We start from the raw sequence: 12699 nt of genomic DNA, 5'->3' as shown, positions 1-12699 counted from the left end.
CAAACTCAAGACAAATGAAGTGAATGTAAAACAAATTTTATTTAAAAACAAAACAAACAACCAAAAAAAACACACAAGTGTTTACACCTTGCTAAAGTTTTGGCACCCAAGGCCAAATTACATAATTTGATTATTGACCTGAAACTAAATATAACAAAATTGTGGTGGCAAACTATATAAAGAATAAGTTAATTTTATGCAAATCATTTTATAATAGATTAATTTGCATACTGTCCAAAAATTTGCCCTGATTTGTGAAAAATCAGAACATAGTTAATGTCATTGGTTCCTAACCCTAACCCCAGTTCATTAAGCCATACCGGACAGAGGCCAGCGCTGCTGGCGGGGATCAAACCCTGATTTGATGGACATTTGAATTAAGATACACTTTTTTTGTCTGAGTAACAAAGAAACATTTCATACAATGTTGTTCAACTATGCTTAAGATGATTGGAGTTTAGGGTTTAGAACAACTGATATATTTGTAGTCTGATGGTTATCATGTTGCACAATTTAGATTAGATTAGATTAGATTACATTAGATTAGATTCAACTTTATTGTCATTACACATGTACAAGTACAAGGCAACGAAATGCAGTTTAGGTCTAACCAGAGTGCAATAGCAGCAAGTGCAGGATATACAGTGTTTACAAGATTTAAATGAGTTAAATAAAGTGGTAATATAGAGTAATTTACAGATGTGTGTGTACTATGAACATAATATACACATGGCTATAATTATAACTGAAATTATAATTAATGAACTATATGGCTATAATTAATGAACTGAAAAACGCAGACAGCGTTTCTTCTGGATGTCCTCCATGGCTGGAAGTGGAGTCCCTGTAATGCCCTGCGCGCTGCAACAGAGCAGCTCCCATACCAGACTGTGACACAGCTGGTCAGGATGCTTTCTATTGCACAGCGGTAGAAGTTCATGGTTCTGTCAGGAAGGGTATCTGGGGTACAGTAAAACGTTCCAAACTTAATGCGAATTGTCAGTGGGAATTCCATATCGGATCAGTTACTGCTGGACCACTGTTGGTCGAGGAAGGAGAGGAGGGAGAAGGTTTCATAAAGGAACAAAAGGTAAGAAGAGGAAAGACAGGAGTATAGGGACTCTTAACGTTGGTACAATGACAGAGAAAGAAAGAGAGCTGGTGGACATGATGGAGAGAAGGAAGGTAAGATATACTTTGTGTGCAGGAGACTAGGTGGAAGGGGAGCAAAGTATATACTGTAGTATTGAAGGGGTATACAAACTGTTTTATTATGGTGTGAATAGGAAAATGGGGTAGGAGTGATCCTGAAGGATGGGTTTGTGAGGAATGTTTTAGAGGTGAAAAGAGTGTCAGACACGGTCATCAGTTTGAAGTTAGAAATTGAAGGGGTGATGTTGAATGTCAACAGTGGTTATGCTCCACAAGTAGGCTGTGAGTTAGAAGTGAAGGAGAGATTCTAGAGTGAGTTAGATGATAGAGATGATAGATATCAGTTAGAGTGATAGAGAGTATTCCCAGATGGGAGAGAACAGTGATTGGAGCAGACTTTAACAAGCATGTTGGTGAGGATGAACAGAGGTGATCAGGAGGTAATGGGCAGTTTTGGTGTAAAGGAAAGGAACCTAGAAGGACAGATGGTGGAGGACTTTGTTAACTTATTTCCAGAAGAGATAGAAACATAGAGTTACATATACTGTAAGAGTGGAGGTAGGAGTATGCAGGTAGAATACATTCTATGTAGATAAGGCCTATCTGAGAGAGATTAGTGACTGCAAGGTCTTGGTAGGAGAGAGAGTAGCCAGGCAGAATTGGATGGTGATGTGTAAGATGTCTCTGGTGGTCATGAAGAAGAGGAGAGGAAAGCTAGAAAATAAGACCAAGTGGTGGAAGTTGAAAAAGGAAGAATGTTGTGAGGAATTCAGACAGAAGCTGAGACAGGCTTTGGGTGGTCAGGAAGAGCTTCCAGATGACTGGGAAACTACAGCAGTGATCAGGGATACAGGTAGGAGGGTGCTAGGTGTGTCATCTGGAAAGAGAAAAGAAGATAAGGAAACATGGTGGTGGATCAAGGAAGTAGAGGACAACATTCAGAGGAAGAGGCTAGCTAAAAAGAAGTGGGACGTAGAAAGGACAGAAGAAAATAGACAAGATTACAAGGAATGAAGAGAAATGTGGCAAAGGCCAAGCGGAAAGCATACCATGAGTTGTATGTCAGGATAGACATGAAGGAAGATGAGAAGGACTTGTCCAGAATAATGAGACAAAGATTAGAAGAGATGAGAAGGATGTGCAACAGATAAGGGTGATTAAATATAGACACGGAAAGGTGCTAACAGGTGAGGAGATGGAAGGAGTATTTTGAGGAGTTGATATATGAGGAAAATGAGAGGGAAAGAGGAAGAGGTGAATATTGTAGAGCAGGAAATAGCAAAGATTAGAAAGGAGGAGGTGAGGGCGAATGAAGAGTGAAAAGGCTGTTGGTCCAGATGGCATACCTGTGGAGGTTGTGTCTAGGAGTTTTTTAATTTTTAACAGGATTTTTGAGAGTGAGAAGATGCCTGAGTAATGGAGTAGTGCCAATATTTAAGAACAAGGGTGATGTGCAGAGTTGTAGCAACTACAGAGGTATGAAATTGATGAGCCACACACAGAAGCTATGGGAAAGAGTAGTGAAAGCTAGGCTAAGAAAGGAAGTGGATATTTGTGAGTAGCAGTATGGCTTCATGCCCAAAAAGAGCACTACTGTTGCAATTCTTGCTCTGAGAATGTTAATGAAGATGTACAGAGATGGACAGAAGGAGCTGCACTGTGTCTCTGTGGATTTAGAGAAAGTGTATGACAGGATGAAGAGAGAGGAGCTATGGTACTGTATGAGGATGTCAGGAGTGGCAGAAAAGTATGTCAGAGTAGTTCAGGATATGTATTAGAGGAGTATGACAGCAGTGTTTTCCATTTCTTTTGAATATTCCTATTTTTTATGACTAACAACCTGAAAATGTAATGGCTTCACAACCAAGTGACACCAGCATAAAATCAACATGTATTGTCTCCTAAATGCTCTGTTAAAATTTTATTCACAGACTATGTCACATGCCAGAAACAAGACCCAACAGAAGAGAGACAGGTAAGAAGATTCTTGTGCACTCTTGGAAGGACATCAACATACCAGGGTTGTGTTGAATGAAAATGTATCAGTGTGTTTTTATCAGAATACTTTTTTTTTGTTTTTTAGTGGGTTTGTTACCACAGTTCCAAGTCACCAACATAAGAATACACTGGTTAGATGAGCCTGCGACCGAACGTACTCCTGTATCCGTCCAGGACATCATGGAGTGTGCGGAAGATGTTGTCTGAGATGGCCAGCAGCTTAGACAACATCCTTCTTTCTGACACTACAGTCAGAGAGTCCAGCTCCACTCCTACAACATCACCGTCCCTACAAATGAGTTTGTTCATTCTGTTGGCATCAGCTACATTCAGATCACTGCCTCAGCATGCAACAGCAAACAAGAAAGATGTGGCTACCACAGACTCCTTCAGCATTATGCTGCAGATGTTGAAGGACCTCAGTCTCCTTAGAAAGTAGAGACGGCTCTGGCACTTCTTGTAGAAAGCTTCAGAGTTTTTAGTCCAGTCCATTATTATTAATGTGAACTTCCAGGTATTTGGAATCCTCCACCATGTCCACAGAGACCCTGTGGATGGAAACCCTCCTTTAGTCACATTAAGCTGTAGATGGTTCCCCTCACACCATACAGCAGTTATCCAATTTAATCCTGTACTCAGTCTCCTCACCATCGCTGATGCAACCAACTATAGCTGGGGAGGGGAGACTGTACCGTTCACACCTGACCATGTCAGAAGTTATGATGATATAAATAATTTCAAATTTAAGATACATTAATTTACTGATTTAATAAGTCCCTAATATGTGTACTTGCAAAAGTATAATTTCAAAATCCTGGGTTAGGGTTAGGTTTGCTGTGGTGATGGACAGGCTGACAGATAAAGTCAGACAGGAATCTCTGTGGACAATGATTTTTGCGGATGACATTGTGAGCTGTAGTGAGAGTAGAGAGCAGGTGGAGGAACACCTGCAAAGGTGGAGGTCTGCTCTTGAAAGAAGAGGAATGAAAGTCAGTCATAGTAAGACAGAATATGTGTTTGAACAAGAGGGAGGGAAGTAGAACAGTGAGGTTACAGGGGGCTGAGGTCAAGAGGGTGCAGGAGTTTACGTATTTGGGGTCAACCGTCCAATGTGGAAAAGAGGTGAAGAGGCAAGTGCGGGTGGGCTGGAGTGAGTGTCAGGAGTGTTGTGTGACAGAAGAGTGTCAGAAAAAATCACTGGGAAGGTGTACAAATCAGTAGTGAGACCAGCTATGGTGTATTTTTTTAGAGACTGTAGCAGTTAGAAATGGGCATGAGTCAGAGATGGAGGTAGCAGATATGAGGATGTTGAAGTTCTCTTTAGGAGTGATGAGGATGGACAGGATTAGGAACAAGCACATCAGAGGGACAGCTCAGGTTGGCTGTTTTGGGAACAAGTTCAGAGTGGCTAGATTGAGATGGTTTAGACATGTGCAGAGGAGGGAGATGGTTATATTGGAAGAAGGATTTTGATATGGAGCTGCCAGGTCAAGAGGAAGGCCAAAGAGTATAGGATGCCACGGATAGTGTTAGGTGGAAACAGACGATTCGCTGTGGCGGCCCCTAACAGGAAAAGCCAAGAAGATATTCTCCACACTAGAAGTGTCTGCTCATCTTTTGCTGGTCCTATGATCCAGTTTTAGTAATTACTGTCTTGCAATTTATGTAGTCCTGTGTAGGTCTGTGTTGTCTTTGTTCTGTGTTGCTTCATTTAGATGTTGTTTTATGTTGCACCATGATTCTGGAGGAATGTTGATTCATTTCACTGTGTCCTATATCAGATGTATTTGGTTGAAATGACAATAATGCCACTTTACCTGGCTTGACAGTGAGATCTTTAATTTCACATTGCCTAAGAGGATGATGTGACAATAAAAAAGTGTAAAATTTCCTTGTCCAGAATAAGCATGAAGACTGGGAAAGTCAACACTTTTATCCAAAAGTGGTTGATCATATTGATTACCCTATCTGAAATAAAGTCTCCTCATAATCCACTGCAATCCATCATCACTATCCCGTGAGGAGTAGGCGCCTTTAAAAGAAAGAGGTTGAAGTTATCAGATTTCTTGCTGAGTGTGAAGAGACTGACCATCATATACTGTAGGTGTTTGTGGCTTTGTTGAGCCTATTCTGCTCCTGATGGATATGAAGCCAACCACCAGAAGGTCAGCGAAAGAACTGAGTGAAGAGGCTTAGGAGAGCAGCATTTAGCTCAGACTGAAGAGTAAGGAGATGTATTGGGGTAGTAACATTTAACCAAATGGCTAGAGGCAGTGGTCGCAGGATGACAGGCAGCAGATCAGTATATAAATTCTAGAGAAACCTATGAATTCCAGATATACATTTTTCATTTTAAACATTTGTACCTAATAAGCAAGCCAGAGATGAAAGTAGCAAGGAAAACCTCTCTGAGAATAATTTTATAGAGTCTTTTACATATTTATGGAATTGTTATAAATCTGAGATGGCAAATTTTTGCTCCCTACAGCAGTGGTGGGATGTGACTAAAACACAAATCAAAGTTTATTTTTTTTGTGAACAGTACAATCTCAGCATCACAAAAGACATTGCTGGACTGACTATCTGTCAGACCTAGAACGTAGGGTTGTAGCAGATTTCCTTTCTGATACCTGAGTGTAATGAGGAGTCAGAAGAATCCATATGCAGAATAGAGAACACAGCTTTAATGAGAAAAATCCAGAGCAATCAATCCAAATTGGCAGACAAAATCGTGAATGGGAAACACGGGCCAAAAGTTCAAACCATAACAATATCAGAGGCAGAGCAAACAAACAGACAAGGTCAAGGCTAACAGCGTGGTCCGAACTGATTAAGCAGAACAATGGTCATACACAGTAGAAAGAAAACGAGATATAAAAACGGCTTGGTATGCAACAAGGTTGTTGATAGTTCGTGTCCTAATGGCGTGTCTTTATGTTAGCAAACCTGGAAGTTGAAACCAAAACTGACCTCTGTGGCCCGGAAGGTTTGTATTCCGGCGAGGGCTCCCTCTGGGGGATGGCAAGGGGGTTCTTACATTTAGGGAGAACTTTCTAACATGGTTATACTTGATTATATATATTTTTTCAAGCAAGAAGGAATAATTATATTATTATATTATATTCCTTCTTAAAACAAAAAGATTCCTTAAAATTCATTAAATTAGTTACAAATTTTCAGTTAAATATTTCTCCTTTAAAAAAAATCATGTTATAAACTGAAACATACTGTTTAGATGTTGGTTTTTGAATTTGATTTACAGTTTCCAAGATACACATGTGGAAAAGAAAACGTTGTTAATCTACTGTATGTGAGAGGAAATCAGCTCACTGGCTAATTGCTTTTGTCTTAACTCCAACATCTAATATATTCTTTACACAGCTCTGTCACAACTGTATATTTATTGTTGCTTAGTAATAGAAGTCATGGATGAAATGTTGACTGTCATTTAAGAATTATTTATAACCAGAATGTTACATTTTATTTTACAGAAAACAATAACTGGGCATGAATTAACAGAAGCTGTTTCAACTTGTGAAGAACAGAAAGAAGCTCAAAATGACAAAACCAGAGCAACTGATGATCAGAATGAAGCTTAATGAAAAGTACAAAGAAAAAATGAAAACATCAGATGTTCTTCAAATAACTTTATTACAAGAGGAGCCTTGTAAAGAGGAGAACTTAGTGAAAACATTTCTACAAAGAATGCTAATGATGGACTACAGAGCAAGGTACATTACAACTGAAGAAGACTCCAGCAGCTCTGAACACACTTATTTAAACACCGGAGATAATGAAGACAACGATGACTTTGCTGATTTTTTTTTGACAAAGACAGAATCTTTGGACAGTGAAACCCATAAATATTCTATTCACCCCATGGATGTCCAGATGGCCATGTTCCACTGCTCTGATCATTTCCTAAAGCAGCTAATAGTGACTAAACTAGATCAGTGTCAGTATGCTCTGCCTCTGCTGGTGCCCAATCCCTTCACCAGAGAGATTGAGTTTCCTCTCTGGACTTTTCGCCAAATCAGAAAGAGTTGGAAGAGTCACTCTGCTGCGGTCAGTCAAAACCAGGCCATGTCTGAAGCTCAAACTCCAATGGTGGCTTTCTTCAGGCTTGGCTCTGTTTCTTCATCCAAGTCTCAGCTGATGAACAGCTTGATAAATGAAAAACATCAAACATTCTTCCACAGACACTGTCCAGGAAGCATCAAGAACCGGCTCCTGATGGATGGAGTGGTGGAGATCGCTTGGTTCTGTCCATCAGGGAAGGAAAATAGTGATTATTTCACTGACTGTGTGGCATTCTGTAATCTCCATGGTGATGCAGAAGCTAATAAAGAGCAACTGGAAATCCTGATTGAAATGTCCTCAGTGAATGTTGTACTTTTCTCTAATCATGAAAAAGCAGCATATAAGGAGATTATACAGAAGCTCTTTAGAGACTCCAAACCACTGATCTGTCTACTTTCTGAGGACGAATCATGTGCCACTAGATCTAAGAGTGGAAAATACAGAATTGGTCTTAAAGACAGAAATCAGTCAGATGTAGCCAAGAATCTCAGAACAACCATCAAAGAGTGTCTTTCAAAGTCACCATCAATTTTTAGAACTGAAGATCTGAACAAACCTGAAGTGATTACAAAAGATGAAGATGACCCTGAATGTCAGAAAGGGAAAGAAGCTGCAGAGATGATCATGAGCAAGTTAAAGAGATATAAAGGTTCAGAATTAAAGGAAAAATTTCTGCCCTGTCAGGGGAAGTTATGGCACGACTGGTGTGAGATGAACAAAGACCTGCACAGACTTCATGGGAACAACTTAGAAATGCAAAAGTCTGAAAAACGAAAAAAAATGAAGAAAAACCGTGAAGATCAGCATAATTACAGACTCTCTGGTCTTATGGAACATTTCACCTCATCACTGCAAGATCTAGGAGAAAATGAAAGGTTATTCTTTTTAAAATGGGTTGGGATTCTCCTGGACAAACACACCTCAGATGATCTTTCAAAACTTCATGAGGAGTACAATGAAAAGTGGAAGGCAGTTTTAGACCTAAAGAAGAAACATGACAAATCAGATCAAATGAAGCTAGAACAAAATGAGCTTGAGAAAATTTCAGAAAAACTGAATGCAGCAACTTTTGGTTTGGAACACATCCTCAGAGAGATGGGCCAAATATACGAGGCTTTTATTTCTGTACAACAATCCAATGAACAATATAAAGAAAAAACCTTCACCTCTCTCCCTAAGCTTGCAGCAGAAGTCCTGAAATCTGGTCATCCACTGGAGCTGATGGATGGAGATGCTGCTCATGTTCCTCTGATCTGGGTTTCAGCAGTTCTAGATGAACTTGTGAAGATACTGGGGGATCAGAGGGTGTTTGTGCTGTCAGTTATGGGGATTCAGAGCTCTGGGAAATCCACCATGCTGAATGCCATGTTTGGTCTCCAGTTTGCTGTCAGTGCTGGAAGGTGCACCAGAGGAGCCTTCATGCAGCTGGTCAAAGTGTCAGAGGAGATGAAGGAAGAGCTGAAGTTTGACTACATTATAGTTGTAGATACTGAAGGACTTCGAGCGCTTGAGCTTGCAGGAAAATCCACTCGTCATCATGACAATGAACTCGCCACATTCGTTGTTGGTCTCGGAAACCTGACCTTAATCAACATCTTTGGAGAGAACCCTGCTGAGATGCAGGACATCCTTCAGATTGTCGTTCAGGCCTTTCTGAGGATGAAGAAGGTCCGACTGAATCCCAGATGCATGTTTGTCCATCAGAATGTTGGAGACATCACTGCTGGAGAGAAAAACATGGAAGGAAGGAGACGCTTACAGGAAAAACTGGATGAAATGACCAAGCTAGCTGCTAAAGAAGAAGACTGTGAAGCTGATTGTTTCAGTGATGTTATTGAATTCAATGTACAAGATGATGTGTATTATTTTGCACAGCTCTGGGAGGGCAGCCCACCAATGGCACCACCAAACCCATCATACAGCAGAAATGTCCAGGATCTAAAGAAAGACATTTTCAAAAAAGCTACTCCGTCTACTGGTATCACTCTCTCACAGTTTAAATCACGCATTAGTGACCTTTGGAATGCATTACTCAATGAGAACTTTGTGTTTAGCTTCAAAAACACACTGGAGATAGCAGTGTACAGAAAACTGGAGAATGAGTTTGGAAAATGGACCTGGACCCTCAGAAGTGTCATGTTAACAATTGAAGAAAATCTTTATAACAGAATTGAAAATGAAAAACTTGAAGAAATTAAAGAACAGGATCTTTATTCTTCCATGAAAAAGACCAAAGAGGAAGTGGACAACTCAATGAAGAGTTTCTTTGAAGAGGACAAAGACAAAGACATTTTAATTCAGTGGAGAGTGAGATGTGAAATAAAAATCAGAGAACTTTATGAAGATCTTGTCAAAAACACCAAACAAAATGTGAATGAAGTTATACAACATCAACATGCACGAGAGACTTTTGAACTAAAAAGCACACAAAAAGAATACGACACCAAACTGTTCAATCTGAGCAAAGACCTCGCTCTGAAACTGAAAAGTGAAATTACCGATGAACAAGTTCTTAAAAAAGCATTTGACAAATTGTGGGACAAATGGGTCACTGAGGTGACACGAGACACACCTGCAGAGAGAACTTTTAATTTTTGGGAAGATGCTGTAAAGATTTTGTCTTTGGGTAATGATCAAGCTTCTGTGTATAAACGAATGTCTCTGTCAGACTACAGACAAATAGACAAACTGCCAGATTATTCACCTTACGTTGCAAATCTCAAAAGACAGAGGTTATGTCATTATGTCCCTGGCATGAATGAACTCTCTTTTGAAGACAATCACTTAGTACAAACTCTGGTTATAAATGTGATCAAAGAAACCGATGGAATAATCAAGACGACATGCAAGAAAATCACAAGACTCGGGTACAAAGACAGCTATATACAGGAAATAACAGACCTTGTCAAGAAGAAAGTTGGACAACATCACAGTGAGGACCAGAGAATTAAGCTCAAAAAGGAGTTCACTCTGGATCTCTGCCTTCATGTGTGTGAAAGTATGATTAGCAGATTTGCTGAGCACCATAAACAATTCAGGGATGCAAATGATCCAAGAGTTTATCTGTCCAAGAAGAAACCACAGTATTACAATGTCTTTAGAAACTACTGCAAAGGAACAACTACAACAAAAGTGTTTGGTGAACTGATCTGCAGTAACCTGAGAGAATCCATCCTGCAAGCAGTTTACAATAAATCTGCCATTGATTTGGCAACACACATCAGATCCAACATGTCAGAGTTTAACGGCAACAGGTCAAATCTTGAGAAACACATCTTAAAAAGTCTTGCAGAAAAAGAGGACTTTAACAAGTACAAGGAGTACATTCATAATCCCCAAAAGCACTTCAATAAGTTCATTACAGAGAAGGTTAATGAGTACATTTCTGAGAACAACACAGTTCTGAACCTTTTTAAAGGAAATCTAAAAGAGAAAGTGGAGACTGTAAGAAATGCTGTTCACATTGCAACTGAAGAGGTCAAGAACAGCTGTGGTGATGCAGACATGTGGCTGAGAAGTTTCACCAGTTCACTAACAGATAAACTGAGCTTAAAAGAAATAACCTTCACTGATCACAAAGACATTACAGACTTTGATTTTCTACAGCAGCTTGTTAGTGATGGTCTCACTGACATGATGTCAGAACTAGACAAAAGCTTTAAAGATGTAAAAGACATCAAAATTGAGAAGTCCAGGAATAAGCCAGATGAGCTTCTGATTGAACATCTCTGTAAATGCTGCTGGGTTCAGTGTCCATTCTGTAAAGCCATCTGCACCAACACAGTAGAGGATCATGATGGAGATCACAGTGTCCCCTTCCACAGGGTAGATGGTATGAATGGGATGTATTACATTAGAACAACTAATCTCTGCTGTACTTTCTGCACAACAAATGTGCAAAGTGATGCAGGTTTCTACCCACATGGGAGTGAAGGTGTGTGTATTCCTTTCAAATCATACAGAACAGCAGGAGGAGTCTATGCAACCTGGAGCATCACCCCAGACAATTCACAGCTCGCATACTGGAAATGGTTTGTGTGCAGATTCCAGAAAGACCTGGAAAAGTACTATGATAAAACATTTCAGGGTGATGGTGAGATCCCCAAAGAGTGGAGAGACTTCACTAAAGAACAAGCTATTGAGAGTTTGGATCAATATATCTGATGAAAGACAACTCTGCTAAACAAAACCTAGAATAAACAGTAACTTTATTATGAACCAGTTATATTACCTGTATTAGTAACAAATGACAAAAATTTAATCAGTAAACATTTATTAGATTCTATTCTATTAGAATAATCACTATTTACATGCACACTGTTTTACCTTCATGCACTATATATACACACAGTCTTTTTTTTCTTTCTTGACATTTAAAAATGAATAAAGTTATCAGTAGAAATATTAATCCTACAATGTGCTTTATAATCAGATTTTTTTTGTTCATGTTTCAAGCATAATAAAGAATATTAAATAATATTTTATGTCTCTGTGCAGAAAGTCTTAATCATTTATTCATCACTGGAACACAGAAAGTGAAAGACCTGCTTCAGGTGTACCGTTTTAGGACAAACGCAGCTGGTGGCGGGGATCAAACACAAATCTGCACAGTTGTGTCGATCTCCTGCGTTTAGCAGATCAGACTAACTTGCATGATTTGGTGCATGCTCTTATTTTATTAAACATAAAAACATACATGAAAAAAAAATATATGAAAATATAACCTGGATAACACGGCGTCCAGCCTTACAGCTCACACACAACGTCACATCACAAATAATGACTGAATCATGACAGACATATATAGACCTGAACATCAAGGGAAACAAGGAACAGTTGAGAAAGTGGGAAAACACATTAGGAAAGGATGTGGCACCACCCACCTGGTGGTAAAAGTAAAGGGTAACGTAAGGCGTCAAGCTAAACAAAGAAAAAAAAGAAATTAAATAACCACTTGCCTAACCCTAACTTACAAACAGGAGAAAACTGGGATAAAAAACGGCATCCAGCTCCCTAAAACCTACAAAAAAGAAAAATAATTATAAAAACAAAAAGCAACCCTTAAGGCAGCATATCTATCTTAAGGTAGTAACTCTTCACTACTACTATAACATCAACAGAATTACAAAACTAAGATAGAACAGACTTATGAAGGTAACTGGTAACATTATTAATTAGCACATTCAACAACCCAAATAGCAGCTATCAAAAATCCAAGAAGGACAAAGACAGAAACTTTATTTCTTCCTCTCTTCTCTGGAACATTCTTCTTTGCTTTATCCAGCCTCACTCATGACTGGTTATCTGGCACAGCTGAGGACAATGAACTACCTGTTAAATGCAGGAGAAGTCATAAAAGAAGCAGAGGAAAAAACTCTAACACCAGATAACAATACAAACACATCCCTGGACATAGTGTAAAAGAAAATTGAGAAAGTTAAAAAAAAGAAATCGGGCATCAAGTCGTCA

The 12699-nt window shown here is 39.2% G+C and overlaps 1 protein-coding gene across 2 annotated transcripts; it reads left to right on the top strand.

Moving 5' to 3' along the window:
• Positions 1 to 257: 257 nt before the first annotated feature.
• Positions 258 to 11714, top strand: LOC132842741 (interferon-induced very large GTPase 1-like). 2 transcript variants are annotated; one of them, XM_060865576.1, is made up of 3 exons: positions 258 to 3127; positions 3236 to 3664; positions 6642 to 11714. In XM_060865576.1, the coding sequence occupies exon 3, from the start codon at positions 6709 to 6711 to the stop codon at positions 11392 to 11394; it is 4686 nt and encodes a 1561-aa protein (XP_060721559.1). In that variant the 5' UTR covers positions 258 to 3127; positions 3236 to 3664; positions 6642 to 6708; the 3' UTR covers positions 11395 to 11714. The 2 variants fall into 2 exon arrangements, with proteins under 2 accessions (XP_060721559.1, XP_060721560.1); XM_060865577.1 differs by lacking the exon at positions 3236 to 3664.
• The last annotated feature ends 985 nt before the right edge of the window (positions 11715 to 12699 follow it).

The sequence above is a fragment of the Tachysurus vachellii genome, chromosome 3 (genome assembly GCF_030014155.1).
Source record: "Tachysurus vachellii isolate PV-2020 chromosome 3, HZAU_Pvac_v1, whole genome shotgun sequence".
In the NCBI taxonomy this organism is placed as follows: Eukaryota; Metazoa; Chordata; class Actinopteri; order Siluriformes; family Bagridae; genus Tachysurus; species Tachysurus vachellii.
This window is presented reverse-complemented; position numbering and strand designations above follow the sequence as displayed.

Excerpts from the sequence above, each read along its gene's own strand:
- LOC132842741 (XM_060865577.1), top strand. The coding sequence starts at position 6,709 with ATGACAAAACCAGAGCAACTGATGATCAGAATGAAGCTTAATGAAAAG.